General features: G+C 39.4%; 1 protein-coding gene across 1 annotated transcript in view; it reads left to right on the top strand.

Annotated features, from left to right (window-relative positions):
* The window catches only part of SFMBT1 (Scm-like with four mbt domains 1), a 34422-nt gene extending 19590 nt beyond the window's left edge, over positions 1-14832 (top strand). Inside the window, exons 9-20 of the mRNA XM_009707288.1 lie at positions 368-450; positions 2371-2497; positions 3196-3309; positions 4681-4723; positions 5971-6035; positions 7512-7651; positions 9550-9659; positions 11387-11562; positions 12337-12515; positions 12709-12954; positions 13461-13589; positions 14442-14832. Of these exons, the coding sequence (XP_009705590.1) occupies positions 368-450; positions 2371-2497; positions 3196-3309; positions 4681-4723; positions 5971-6035; positions 7512-7651; positions 9550-9659; positions 11387-11562; positions 12337-12515; positions 12709-12954; positions 13461-13589; positions 14442-14582 (1553 nt within the window). The 3' untranslated portion in view covers positions 14583-14832. The remainder of the gene's footprint in view (positions 1-367; positions 451-2370; positions 2498-3195; positions 3310-4680; positions 4724-5970; positions 6036-7511; positions 7652-9549; positions 9660-11386; positions 11563-12336; positions 12516-12708; positions 12955-13460; positions 13590-14441) is intronic.
* The last annotated feature ends 417 nt before the right edge of the window (positions 14833-15249 follow it).

The following is a 15249-nucleotide window of genomic DNA, read 5'->3' as shown; positions in this document are numbered from 1 at the left end:
TCTGTACCCTGTGAAAAGGCTGCAAACACTTCCCTGTGTTTCAATTGCTACCTTTGTCTGCTTAGCAGGTGTACATTATTCAAGCCTCAGGTTGCTCTCTGTGAAGTCATTTTTAGTTCGATGCCCTTTCAAGTGAAAAATGGGAGTCAAGGTGGGGCAGTGCCCAAAGCCCCTCTGCAGTGAAAATAAAGAGGATGTCTCAAATATGTGAGAACCCTGCTGTGGGCTGACCTTGGATGGCTCGGTGAAGCCCTAGTCAGCTGACAGACTTGAGCAACCCAAACAGATTTCAGTGATCTGTACTTCATGTCAGTTTGAAATGAGTCTTGTGCTGTTAAAATAAGCCTTTTGCTTTTTCTTCACCTAGGTTATCCTGGGCAGGACTTCGATTGGGCAGACTACCTCAAACAATGTGGTGCTGAGGCAGCTCCCCAGAGCTGCTTCCCCTTGGTAAGGTTCTCTTGCAGAAAAATCTGTTACGTGAATGATGCTTGATTCCAGGGAGAAGAACCTTTTGCATGTTTTTGACTTAAATTACCTTTCCAAGTAGGACAGAATAGAATAGACTATTTCAGTTGGAAGTGACCTACAACGATCATCTAGTCCAACTGCCTGACCAATTCAGGGGTGTCCAAGTTAAAGCATGTTGTTAAGGGCATTGTCCAAATGCCTCTTCAACACTGACGGAGATGGGGCATCAACCACCTCTCTAGGAAGCCTGTTGCAGTGTTTGACCACCCTCTCAGTAAAGAAATGCTTCCTAATGTCAAGTCAGAACCTCCCCTGGTGCAGCTTTGAACCATTCCCATATGTCCAATCACTGGATACCAGGGAGAAGAGCTCAGCACCTCCCTCTCCACTTCCCTTCCTCTGGAGGCTGCAGAGAGCGATGAGGTTGTCCCTCAGCCTCCTTTTCTCCAAACTAGACAAACCCAAAGTCCTTAGCTGCTCCTCATAGGATATGCCTTCCAGCCCCATCACCAGCTTTGTTGCCCTCCTCTGGACACATTTGAGTACCTTAACACCTTACCTGTGATAACTGAGGAAACAGAAGAGTTACGTATGTGAACTGAAGTAGGTGCATGCCAGTTTCCTAGATAAGGAAGTGGTGGACCAAATGCTTCAGTTGTGATAAAGCAGATTGAAAATAAATTATTGTTTTGTGAAATTGAGATGTGTGAGAGTCCATGGAATAGTCATAAAACAACATCAATCCTTGGCAGTCCTGTAATTGTGGAAACAGGGCCTTCTAATAGACCTTATTTTCATTTACTTAGTGTACTCTTTCAATCTTCCTTCCTTTCAGCTTGAAAAATTCATTCCATTGTATTGATCAATACCAAGTCATCTTAAATTAGTACCATACAATCATTTTACATTCATCAGTGCCTGAAGCACTTGCAAGATTCTGGGCTTTTGTTGGTTCAGTGACACTATTGCTGTCTCCCAAAGCACAATACTTTGTCAAGCAGAAAAGGGTACTATTAACACCTGCCTTCCAATTCCATTTGCAATACTTGGGCTATTGCAGTGCTTAGGGGAAGAAATTAAAATTAATAATTACCATTTTTTAAGAGGGTGTTGCTGGCTATGAATTCTTGTTGCCCTTGTTCTGTCTTGTAAGCTGTGGCATCTTAGAACAGGTCATTGAATTTATTATCCCTTTTCTGAGAAGAGCTGATCACTGTAGGCTAGTTCCAGAATTCGTAATGTATTGATCCTGTAATTATGTTGCAGAGTGGCTCTGGGAGGGAGAGTCCTCTGTCTGGCTGTTACTTCTTATCTTTAATTCAGGAGTTTCAGAGCTGGATAAATACCCATTCTTAACACTTTAGGAATTTTTTTTATAAATGTGGACTAAATTGGTGAATAAAGTAAAATTCTGCTTATCCAAAAAATGTAAAATGAAAAGAAAGCTTCCTTTGCTGTCTCCCAGAACTCATTTGGATGAGGCAGGAATATTATTTACATAATGTAAAGTGGATTTCCAAGCTAACATAAAAGAATAGAGAGCCTGGTCAGACTATTTGTCAGACTTATCACTTAGGTAGCAAGCAGCAGAGAATTTCTGGTTGCTTAGAATGCACTCAATCCTTTCAGTGAGACTCAGCATCCTTACTTTTGAGTACAAACATGTTCTTTTCTAGGTCTGTCTATAGACCCTTTTTAAACTTAAATTCTTTGTAGTTCATAATATATCTTATTTGTATTCAATGTGCTAATTATCTGAAATCTTCTCTGAATGTATGAGTATCTTTCTGTGTTACTCAGACACTGAGGCTTTTATGTGTTGCTCCTGTTCATGGCTATTCATATCGTATACTGGATATGCAGATGGTATTTTACTGAAGGATTCTGTCTTTTTCCTAGTTAACTTCTGACCATGGATTTAAAGAGAATATGAAACTTGAGGCTGTGAACCCAGTTGATCCTGAAGAAGTTTGCATTGCTACAGTCACAAAGATGAAAGATTCCTACCTCTGGCTTCAGCTGGAGGGTAAGCCTTGTGTGGGAGAGGAGAGTACCACTTGCATTGGTTCTTCTGTAGTACCATCATCAAACTTGAGGAGTATCTGGAGCAAACTCGCTGTGTGCAGAGTATGGGCAGCAGGTCACTGTTTCCTCTATGAAAACACAGCAAAACTCCATTTGCATTGTCTGTTTCCCAGTTAGCCTTGGATAGCAGGGCTTATTTAAGCCTGACAAAAATGGCTTTTGTGCATTGCAGTGTGTCAGTGCTAGGCTAGTGTACTGTGCGAAGTGCTGATCAGTGTCTTTTAGAAAGCAAGGGACTTGTAACATTTTTACAAATGAGTGACTTGCATTCTGAGCAAGTTCAAGTTTTGACCAGACCTAGGAAGAATACTTTTAGAGAGATTCTTCATTAAGATTGAATAGGCCAATGTCAGCCGTTCTCCATTATAATCCCATTTCTTGATTGGAAATACATCAGCATGCACTTACTATGCATTGTGCATCTCTGCTAAACTGTGGATGGTAGATTCCCATCTCCAGCCTTCAGGAGGAAGCAAATGAGGTCAGGAAAGAGTCCGGTCAAAAAAAACAATTGATACTGTGTTCCAGATAGGCCATAAGTAAAAGGAGCTTCACTGGCAAACATACAGCAAACATTAACCAAATGAGGTTTTTTGGTTTTATGAGTTGTTTCCATTTTCACTTCTCTAAACTGAACAGGCTCCAAGAAGCCCGTCCCTGACTGCATAGTGAGCGTGGAATCAATGAATATATTTCCAGTGGGTTGGTGTGAGACGAATGGATATCAGCTCAGACCTCCTCGCAAAGCAATAGGTATCAGTTCTGTTCTATTTGCAGTGATTAGCTGGGCTGATAGAGATGGCAAGACCTTCAAGAGCAGGCTACTACACAGTTATTGCTGGCATCACTGAATTTGGAAACATTCATCATGTACAGAGAATCTATGCTTCGTGCAACTGTTCCCTTGGCTTTTAGGTCCAGTTGGAATCCATACAACAGCTCCAAAACAGGCAGTGTTGGCTTGACATCCTTGCATGCTGTATGAGCACATGGAAATGATCCGTTAAGTCACAGTAAAGAAACCATATCTGTGTGTATGCACACACACCCATGCTATGCATATACTTTTGTCTGAGCTGTTCTTGCCATGTGTCTGACCCTGATACTGATTTTGCACTTGTGCAAGTAAAATTAATGCCATAACAAAACGGTGTTGAGTGTGTATACATTTTGGAGTTGAACTAAAGGGGACTGGCTTTCTAAATGGATCAGGTGGCAATGGTCCCTTAATGACAAAATGTTGAAAAGTAAATCCTACCTGTTTTAACTACATTAGTAAGTAGCATAAGGCAGTGTCTTCTCTCAACTGGTTAGTGAGCGCTGTTTATTAAAGTTTAATGGGAGTTGGAGAAACTGAAGAACTTCCTGAATTTTTATTTACTGCAAGTCAAAGCAAGAGAAACTAATCTGAGACATGTCTGCACTGCCAAGGACAGAGGAGGAAGTGGGGGGAACCTCATTAGAGAAAAGGTGCTTTAAAAAAAAATCCAGAAGTTTGCTGGGGACAAAGCCTGAAATTGCTGAAGAGGCACATGGTGCATTACCTTGTTTGATATTATTACCTGCTTGTGAAAGCCAGAATTAGCAAGTGGACCGGTCACCTGGTTGACTTTATTAGTTGCAACAGTGTTTTCCTCCGTAGCAATTGTTTGAGTCACATATGTTTTTAACCAGCTAATTTCATTCCATTTCAAAGTTAAACACTGTTGAAGTTACTGTGCCAGTAAAGTGGTGAGTTAGGCCTATGGACCTAACCTTTGGTTAGGTTTCAGCACCTTTGAGTGCTGAAAAAGAAAGCATATCATTCCTTTTTGGCTGGTATTACAGGTAGTTTAGGGGCTATGATGCAAACAAAGATGCAGAAAAGGTGAGATTTCCTAGAAGACTGGGGATATGCATGCCTGATATAATGAATTTTTAGTGAAAACTGAAGTAAACCTTTTGGGTTACTTCAAATTACATGGGTCAGCAAGCCTCTAGTGCACGTGGGTCAGCTAACATTGCAGTAACTTTGAACATAGATTCTTTTTGGTGTATAACTTAGAGGAAATGAGTCTATATATTGTACTAGACATTTCATTGTTTGCGTCTCATACTTTGTTTATATTTTCTTCTTCCTTTCAGTAAACAAGCAGAAAAAAATTGCAGTAGTTCAACCAGAGAAACAGTAAGTAACAGGTTTTTTGCTTTTATTTTTTGTTAGGGTTTGTTGGGGTTTTTTTTCTTTTTCTAATTGGTAAATCATGTTGTCTTACAGGAGATGTAGCTTTACAGAAGTGCTGTACTGAGGGTTGAGACATTCCACAATCCATTTATCTTAACGCTTATAGTTCCTGTTGATGTTGAAAAAGACCTCTTGCACTGCTGTAGTAGGAGATAGAAAGCATGCAGTTTGTTTTTTTAACAATGCTAGTGCAACTCAGCTGAATTATTGAATAGGTCAAGTTGTTGATCTTTCATTTTTAAAAGATTGCGTTATCTGTGAGTATTGGGGTGCGTTTAAGAAAAACTAGCCTGATCTTAAGATTCTGTTTATAAGTTTGTGCTTGAGCCTTTTTTTAGTGGTGATTAATAGGGTAAATTACTGAATTCCCTTTTGGTTGTATTCCTTTCTCAAATCATACAGTTTCTGTAATGTAAACATGCTTAGAAAATGTGGCTGCTTTAAAATGTAACTGTGATTTTGCACAGCTGATCAGGAAATTTGGCTTTAGTGTAAGTGCTGTCATTTAGTAGATGAACTTCTAATAGTTCCTTCCCAGGTTAAATATGGCCCAGACTAGCCAAAAAAGGAAAGTTCTACTGATATCTACGATTCGTCTATGAACCGTGTCATGCATATGAAACTCCTTCATTGTAAGCCTGCTCAAAAGTGCTCAGTAGAATGCCTGACAGTTGGTTTTATTGACTCTTACAGTTTTACAGACACCGGATCTGTCAGTAGTCCTGCCAATGTTTTCATTGCTCCTAAAACACTGAGCAGACTGTTCTTCCATGTTTTGTAATTGGGATTCTTACCAGAGTACTTGAGTCATTTTGTTTGTAGTTTGTTTAAAATCCATCTTTTTCAAAATGCAGAAGGTAAGACTCTACTCTGCCTTGGGCCATGAAATGTGAAATGAAGTTAAAAGGAGGCAGAAAATGTAAACTATTGTAACTTTGTGTGATGTGTTCATCAGAATGGTAGCCCATATACCCCAAGCAAGGAAGGATTGCTGCTAGCTGTAGCAATACAGTAGTCCTTTCCAAATCAAATTTGATAGTCTTTGCGTGTTACTATTGTGAAACAGGGGAGGTGTAAAAAGCAGACTAATAAGGCTGGACCTGGAGATAAAACAAAAAAATTAATGGTGGGTTTTAGAGAGGTGACTATCCTTCCCATCTGTCCTCCCAACCTCCTTCTTTTCATTTCAGAATTCTGTCTTCGAGGACAGTTCATGATGGACTAAAGAACCAGGAGCTGAACTCTTCTGACTCAGGTATCGATCAGAGAGGGCATGCTAACAAAGACAAAGTCCTGTTAAAGTTCAGCTGCCTCGTTGTTCAGCTGCTCAACACTGCTGTTAGGAGCGGGAAGAGGAGGAAAGGGTTTGGAGATTTTAATTCTTTGATGATTTGTTGAACTTCAAAAACGAATGAAACAAATAAAAACGTACCATTAATTGTATCCTGCAATTGATATGCTCATTAAACCTGGAAATCAGATTTTTACACTAGAACATCACCCCCGCAACAGAGGATATGTGGAGCCAAATGTGTACTGTGACCTATGCAGATGATTTTTTTATTGTCACCTGTTATGTTTAATAATGTTGGGAGAAACAAACAGACGCACTGCATCTGTGCTTTTGAGTTGTTAAGATTCTAGCTTTGGGAAGCAGGTTTGTCTGTTTTTTATGGTAACTTCATCATCATGATAAACAAAAGCAATTCAAACAGTAAACTGCTTTGTGTGCCAGATGGCGAAATCTAATAATTTTCTAAACTGTTGCAAGAATGGATATGATGAATAAGTACATCTGCTGGTGAAACAGTCATACAGATCTATCTGTTTGGCAGCAAAATGCCTCTTCTGCTGTTTTCTGTACAGTGAAATGCACATCTGAAGCTGCAACCAAATGCAAACTTTACAGAAATGATTCATGCTTGTTTAGCATTTTAATTGGCTTTTAATAGAGTCATAATGTAAATTTGACTTCATTTATTTATCTGCCAGTTATCAACTACTCAATTTAAGATCTTTAAGTGATAGCGTTGTTCAGTCAAGGAAGACTGCAACACTGCTAGGGTAAAAAAAATTTGTATTTATACATAAGTATCTTGCAACACACATTATACATAACTTTAATTTTGAGCAGCATTGAACTGTTTAATAGGTTTAGAAAACTTGATGTCACTTCATCAAAAGTCACTTCATCAGTTGCTGCATCTTTTGTTTGCTGAATAAGGGAAAAGAGTCTAAAAATGCAAAGAAATGTGATATTGTAGTTTAGGATAAACAGTGGAGAATAACTTTGCCATCTTCTCTGGTGGCAGAAGTTTGGGAGAGAGATAATTACTTGACTGGAAAATTTATCCTTAATTGCTGTGTAGGAGGTGCTTCTGCTACTAAAAAGTTGGGGTTGTCATCTTCTTGCCTGTTCTCACTGGTGTACTACCATGAAGCATCAGACTAGCCAGGAAGAAATGTTTCATTTCTGATAAATAACCAGCTTTATTTCCTAGAGTTTGACAATTTGCAAGCATGTGAGTGAAGTATGAAAAATATTTTGGCAACATCAAATAACTAATGCTGTCGTTGCAGGTGTGACACTGAAACTACCCCAAATTCATGTCATTCAAGACTTTTCCCCCTTCTTTTTTACAGCAGGCAAAACGTTAGATATTGCAAGAAGTCATTCTTTACCGGGGAAGTTGTAGCATGTGATTTAAGTCTTTGCTTTCTTATTTCTCAGTGGTGATTAATGGAAAGTACTGCTGCCCAAAGATCTACTTCAACCACCGGTGCTTCTCAGGGCCTTACCTTAACAAAGGCAGGATTGCAGAGCTTCCTCAGTCTGTGGGACCTGGGAACTGTGTTCTTGTTCTGAAAGAGGTGAGGTGGTTGTGCACAGTGGACCTGCATATAGCAAAGTATCATAAACACTAGAGTGTCTCTCTAATTATAGATGGGTAATTAATAAATTTAAACTGATAATGAGTAAAGAGGTTTTTTGCATAAAATCAAGTATAAATCATGGACTGTTTTATGAATGGCTGGAAAGAGTAAAAGCCTCTCATTTATTTGAGTTACAGTCAGACTTCCACTGCTAAACTTTATTTTCGGTTAAAAGAGAGTAACCTGTAATTACCACAATCAAAGGAGTTGGTATCTTTTTATAGCTGTAATAAATGCCTCAATTTTAATTAACAGAATTTAGCTTCAGATAATCCCAAAATTCCTTTCCAGTTTGCACTGTTGATGTTAAAACAGAGGAAATACAGATTTTCTTAGTAGCAATGGCAAACTATTTTCAGTAATTAGAAAATTAAAAGCATACTCTGTGTTTTGTAAGTTGGATATGATTTGCAAAGATCAGATGAAATTGTGGTTTTGCTTTCTAAAGTAGCTGAGGGAGGGGAAGAGGGAGGAAGAGGCCATTCTTTAGTGCCGAAGAGCCTCTTCTCCAGAAGGTGTTTCACAGCAAATTTACAGGTACTTTAATGCAATAATTATTTTTCTGAAATCTCCAAAAAGGTCATGGGGTAGTTATTATCTATTATCTGTCCTGACAGACTGAAGGTTTCCCAGGGCCTAACTATATGTGCACACTTGAACTCTAATGAAATGATCACTTTAAATGCAGGAATTGGTTCAACATCTCTGGAATTTTTACCCTCCCTACCACATATCATAACTGGGAGAGGCCTTAAGAAAGACTTTCTGGCAGACATGCTGTAAAACAAGAGTCCAGTGGACAAGAGTCAAGCTGATCATTGAAAAAGTTCCATTTTTGCATACAGAAAAGTACCCTATCCTTTTTGCAAGTTTCAGTATGCTGATGTAAGCACTCCAAAAGAGCAAGTGTGAAATTCTGTGGCAGCTTCATTTAGCCTTGAAGGTTTAACCTGCTTCACTGCCTGAAAGCGTAAAGTGTGCACAAATCCTGATGATGTGCAGATGCTGAGTGTTGCTAAAAGTTCAACCACTATGCCTAGCTATATTCATTTCAATTATGACTCTTGCTCAATGTATGCATCCTGGAGTGAGTTTGGTACTTGCATTATATTTAATACTCTTCTTTTGAACTGTAGAATTCTGGACTGCTGCATTCGTAGGAATGAAGCTGCAAGTTTGTTATGTCATGGTTCTGATGCAGCCCATTTGGGAATGATTTGGAATAAGCACATACTGAAAATAAGAAATACAATTTGAATGCACATTTTGTACTGTCCCTCACTAACCAGGTTATTCACAGCTTTGAGTTGCTTTACAGCACCAGAGAAATTCTCATTTTGTTGTAGTACAGGCCTTATCATGGTTCATGAAAGCAAAACAGAGGAGAGCTTAAGATTCTTCAGTATGATTTTGTAGCAAGTAGTAGCTTGGCAGGCAGCAAAATCCTGCAGCATTTTTGGCACATCTTCACATGTCAAACAATCTCTAAGATAATCGCTTAGATTTACCCAAGGTTATACAAGTTTTGTAGTATTCAGCCCCAGGGTTTAATTTAGTGATGTATAATTCAAGGGCAATGACTTGGAATTTGCTAGATACACTCATGACTCTGCAGACAAATTCTGAAGGTTTGGCAAGGCCCAAAGTGTCGACTGCTCTCAGTTTTCATTTTGGCAGTATCAGGAGGTATCTGTAATCCTGCTGTGAATGAGTGCTTTGATGCTAGATAATTTGGATGAATAGAAGTAATTTCCTATTCTACCCTGGTACTTTAAAACAGATTTATTGTACAAATAACTTAAACGTATTTTCTCCTCTTCCCTCCCTCACTGTAGGTGCTCACTTTATTGATCAATGCAGCTTACAAACCTAGCCGTGTCCTGCGAGAACTGCAGTTGGACGAAGAGGCTGCATGGCATGGGCATGGAGAGACCCTAAAAGCCAAGTAAATTCCTGTCCTGTTCCCCACTCAGTTGATCCCAATAGCAATGTTCTCTGCAGTCTATGCGTTAACTTCTCACATTTCAGAGAAGGAAAAATTGCTTATAGCATATCAAGCCACTGACAGTCATTAAACTTTCAAATCTTTATAAATTTCTTTATGAATGTCTGGTGAAGTGCATCCAATTTTAACATTCTTTAATATGCCATGTGTGCTCTGCTACTGGTATGTAAGCAGCTAGTGGTCAAGTAACAACAATGGTGTGGTACTGGTACAACGTAGCATATAGACTGGCAGACCTGCAGGTGAGATTTAAGATAATTTAATTCACCTGAAGATAATTGTCGGTATTTTAAAGTGGAAGCACATACTGCTTGGGAAGCTTCTGGGACCTCCATGGCGTTTCCACACAAATTTCTCAGTGGCAGAAGATTCCTCTGAAATTAAGTTATAGCAGTGCTCTGAAATGGCCTGGAATTGGAAGTCTTTCTACAACAGCCTACCCTAAAGCACTCCCTAGCTTTCCTGCTGAGCTTTTTGGGGTTGGAGCTTCTTTACAAGATTGTTTTGTGGCTAGGTAAAAAGCAGTGATCATATTTGCATATATTTGATCAATCCAGATACTCCTTTGTAGTCTAGTGATGGTCTTGTAATTAGGTCACTGTGTTTGCATACTAGAGAGAAGATTTTCCTAATATGCCATAGCACACTTTTCTACATAGTTTTGAACATGTCAGTAATTCTTTTGTTGGATCAGTTTCATGTCTAAAAAGACACACCTTTCCATATATTGAAAGATTGCTCTGGATTTGGACAATAGGAAGATCATATGAAAGGGTAATGTAAATAGAAGATGTAGCTGAAGAATAGAGGAAAAAAAAATTTTGTTTGGTTTCACTGAAGTTGCTATGTGCTTTCTTTTGTCACAGTAGTGACACCAGGGATATCTGGACTATGATGATATAGCTCTTTTTTCAATGCATTAACAAGATACTTGCAGGCCTGAGACATCCCTAATAGATACCAGCACATGGCAGTAGCTGTGCTGGGAGAACAAAGGAGAAATGATGAATGACTCTGGCAGATATTACACAGTGCGGCTCTGTCAGTGTCATGGCAAGGCTGATGAACAAAAAGAAATCTTTCCTTAATTTAAATCAAACAGGAGCAATATGTGGAGTCATAGCAAGTGATTGTCCTGACGAATTGTTCAGCAGTTAGATGAAAGCTGATTGGAAATGTGACAGTAGTTCATTTGTTTGCTGTAGTATGTGCATAGAATGGCTCACTAAAAGCTGTCTGCTGTTACCTTTATTAGCTGAATGGTATACTCCGTCTTGGTTTTAGGGACCAGCTGTCCACATCACAGTGGACACTTCTGTGGTCCCATGAAAACAAAGAAAGAACAAACCATCTGTGAACAAAGAAAACAAAACATCTAAACTCTGGGATTGTCCTCTCAGATGGTATTTTATAGTGATTGGCAGGGCAGTGTTGCTGTGTTTGGTACTCTGGGCATCTCTCTGGTGCTGGCTTTTTTCTTTGCTTGAGGATCTGTCATAAGAGACAGGACTACCTGCTTCCTGAATTTGTCAGTCCATAAAGTTCCTCATTACTCAGATTTATCCTCAGTTTGATCTCAAAGCAATATTCTTGTACACCTCTCAATGAAGTACTTTTATCCTGGTAATTAGAGGATTCCTGAATTATGACTGTATTTTCTATGCTAGGTACAAAGGGAAGAGCTACCGTGCAACTGTGGAAGTTGTGAGGACGGCAGATCGGGTGGCAGATTTCTGTAGAAAAACATGCATCAAGCTGGAATGTTGTCCAAATCTCTTCGGCCCTCAGATGGTGCTGGATAAGTGTTCAGAGAACTGCTCTGTCCTGACAAAGACTAAATACAGTGAGTAGGGTGCTGATCTCAAACCGAGACAGGGTGTTATATTTTGGGTTCTTCTGGCTTTGGCTCCAGAAGGAATCCAAAACTCATTGCTTTGCTTACACAAAGAGCAGGTCAAGCACTACATACATAGGCCTATAAAATATCCATGTGCCATTATGTAGGGGAGAAAAAATTAATGCTATATTAAGTGGTAGAACCATGGCTTAACTTTTTGTTGTGTGCTTAAAGCTTTATCTTCTTAAGACAACTTTTGGGACAAGAACTGACTCTAATATTTTAATTTAAGTGGCATTGTAATTGCTTTTACCAAATTGCTGTGGAACAAAATAAAACACCTTCAAGCTCTTTTGGTAGCTTTTAGTTTTTTTAGGGTTTTAGTTGGTTTTTTTAAAAACTAACTTTAATCATTTGACACTGTGAGAACAAACAGCGCATCGAGGCCATGTTTAAAAACTACAAAACATCACAAAAAGCACCATTAAATTGGACCAAGTCTATGGCTGATGATTTCTTTTTAATAAAGTCTGATCATTTAGGGCTCCTCAGAGGTAGAGGAAGTAAATCTTTATAGGGCAAATAAAACTGATTAGTAACTCTTCTTCCTTGAACCAAATTGAAGAGGAAATACACATACCCATTTTGAAGTTTTGCAGAATTGGGATTTCTATTGGGAAATGTCCTTCTACTGATTTTCCAGTCCTGATGATGGACAAACATAACTAGGGACATTGAAGGTGCATTTCAACATGATGCTCCTTTCTTCTGTCCTGGCAGCACACTATTACGGAAAGCGGAAAAACAAGCGGATAGGTAGGCCTCCGGGTGGCCACAGCAACCTGGAAGTAGCCATGAAGAAACCAAATAAAAGACGGAAGAGACGAAAACATTTTTTTGTTCATAAGAAAAAACGTTCTTCTACTTCAGTGGATAACACTCCAGCTGGATCTCCCCAGGTACGAGACCACCAACAGCTTTAATAGATACAGTGAGTGATCTTTGACCAGCTTCATTTGAAACAACAAACTGTTAGTTCCTTGTAACCTCAGGTTACAGCTGACAAATGGGTGGCAATTGTAGGTTTTGTCCTAAACTTCCCTCTTTTTTTTTTTTTTATTTCATCAAATTTTTTTTTTCCTACCTCTTCAGGGCAGTGGGGGAGAAGAGGAGGATGACCAGGATGAGGTAGATGAAGAATCTCTGACTGAGGATAGTACCTCAGAGCACCAAGATGAATTGCTTGAGGAATCAGAGGTATCAGAGAAGAAATCACTGTCATCTTCTCCTACACAGAGTGAACTGTCTCATTCCCTGGCTCAGGACCGAGACAAGCGGAAGAGGAAGCTCAGGACCTTTTCCTTTTCAGATGATGAAAATAAACCTCCTTCGCCAAAGGTAACTTTGAACGTAGATTCCTGTTCTAACTTGCTCACTCTTGGGCAAGCACTAATATCTTGGGAGTATTAACCATCATACATGTGTTTGCATAAAATACTGTTACTCCATAAAAGACATTGTGAAGACACTACAGAATAATTAAAAATCATGATTTTTAGTACAGGACTGTAATAAAGACTAAACAGAAGGCTGTAGACAGAATGGTGAGCTTTCCATTTCCCAGCTGTTAGCACTCTTCTTGGTTCAACCAGAGCAGTGATGTGGTATCGACCAAATCCTGGTTTTAGATCCCTGCTTACTGGCTCTAATGAGGTTATAGCCTCCACCCTCAGCACAATGCTGTTCTGCACATCTCTGCTAACCAAGAAACCTTTACAATTTGAGCTCTCATTAGAGCTTTATTTGGCAGCTGAATGTTTGAGTGTGGGGGAGTAGAGGGAAGGGTTGGTCCATTGCATATGTAATATTTGGGGGATTCTTTTTGTGCTGGGTGGCTTGTCTAGGACATAAAGATGGAAGTTGCTGAAAAGCTGCAGCTGGACAGTAACCCTCTGGAATGGAGCGTGGCTGACGTTGTACGATTCCTCAAATCCACTGACTGTGCACCACTGGCAAGAATTTTCCTTGATCAGGTATCATTTTCTGTCTGTTAAAATGTTGAATCTATCACTTTGCTTCTTATCCTCCAATGAATCACAAAAAGAAGCTAGTTTAAATTTTATAATAGGATTTGGAGGAAACAAATGCATCCACAGCCTTCTGCAGTTTGGGAGAGGAGAGTTAAGGGTATGACCAGAATTCTTCAGGTTTCTTAGTGGAAGACGTTTTGATCTTTGGGGAATCCGAATCCCAAAACTATAGAGAATGCCTACAACAAAGCACCATGAAGGCAAGAGCCTGTTTTCTAGGCGATAGAGTTTTGCCACTTGTGTTGACTTTTCCAATGATAAATATTTTCTGTTTTGCAGACTAATGGCAGGTATCACAGTGTTGTACAGCTGTACAACAAGCGAACATTTTTGTGTTAAAGTATGACAACTAGAGTACAAACATGAGTCAAGTTAACATTGTACTTGCACCTTGGTTAAAATTTGCCATAAAAAACCGTGATCTATCAAAACTGTGGTACAAGAACTAATAATGAGTATGGTTTGTGGCAGATTTTCCAGAAGGTGTACTTTTCCATGTAGAACCTCTGTTTCTATAGAAGTATGCAGAGGTTAGGTAAAATTACTTTCTGCGTGAAATTTGCTTGGTTTTTGTTGTTAGGTTGATTTTTTACAATAGCATCTCTTGAGATTCTGTCCCATAGCCAGGAGTTAATTTGTTGTGAGAAAGAGAGGGGGTTTTTTAAGCTGCCTGAAGTAGCATGAAAGAAACGTCTAATTCACACAGTCATGAATCTGAAATTACAGCAAGTTCCAGCTGAAGGAGCAGAGAAAATAAAAACGCAAAGTCACTGTGGAGTTTTTGTCTTCTGACAGGAAATCGATGGCCAGGCGCTGCTGCTGCTGACCCTGCCCACCGTTCAGGAGTGTATGGACTTGAAGCTTGGGCCAGCTATTAAACTTTGCCATCACATTGAGAGGGTCAAACTTGCCTTTTACCAGCAGTTTGCTAACTGAGGAGCAGCCAAGTTGAAGTGGACCTTTGAAGCACAACTACAAAAACATGCTCTTTTCTCTTTAGCAAGTAAAGCCAAATGAAGTTAACCTGAGGCCCTGGTGGCCTAAGAGCATCTGTCAGCCTCAGTTTTTCACTTTGACAAAAGGAAGACAACACGTGGAACAAAATGCCAATGCAAACACAGGGGCTACTCTGCCAGCTGCCAGCTTGGGAACACAATAGTCTCTTGCTCTATGGTTCCCTTTTTTTAATGTATTTTTTAATGATTACAGAAAAGTCTCCTCTGGTGGGAAATGACATTTCAATAGTTCTCTTGGCACGGAACTTTAAAAGGAGAAACGGATCCTGTTTACGTTAGCATGTAGGCTGCCAGAAATAACCTTTCTCTGTTCCTGATGATTCACAGAATCCTTTTCCCTCCCTGTGGACGAACACTTGCTTTACCACAGCACTGACTTTGGAATGTGCTCTTTGCACATTCGTGTGTTAATGTTGAGTTTTTTAATGAATTTGTTCATTGTTAGGACAACAATGTGGCCACAGGGTTCTGAATGTACAGTATAGCAAGAGTGTGGTTCCTTTTGGGGTTTTTTTTGTTTATTTTGGGTTTCTGTTTTGTTGTTGTTGAGTTTTTGTTTTGTTTTGGTTTTACTACCTCTGTAACCT

The sequence above is a fragment of the Cariama cristata genome, unplaced genomic scaffold (assembly GCF_000690535.1).
Source record: "Cariama cristata isolate BGI_N322 unplaced genomic scaffold, ASM69053v1 scaffold41679, whole genome shotgun sequence".
NCBI lineage: Eukaryota > Metazoa > Chordata > Aves > Cariamiformes > Cariamidae > Cariama > Cariama cristata.
The sequence above is the reverse complement of the archived record's forward strand: the minus strand, read 5'-3'. Positions and strand labels throughout refer to the sequence as shown.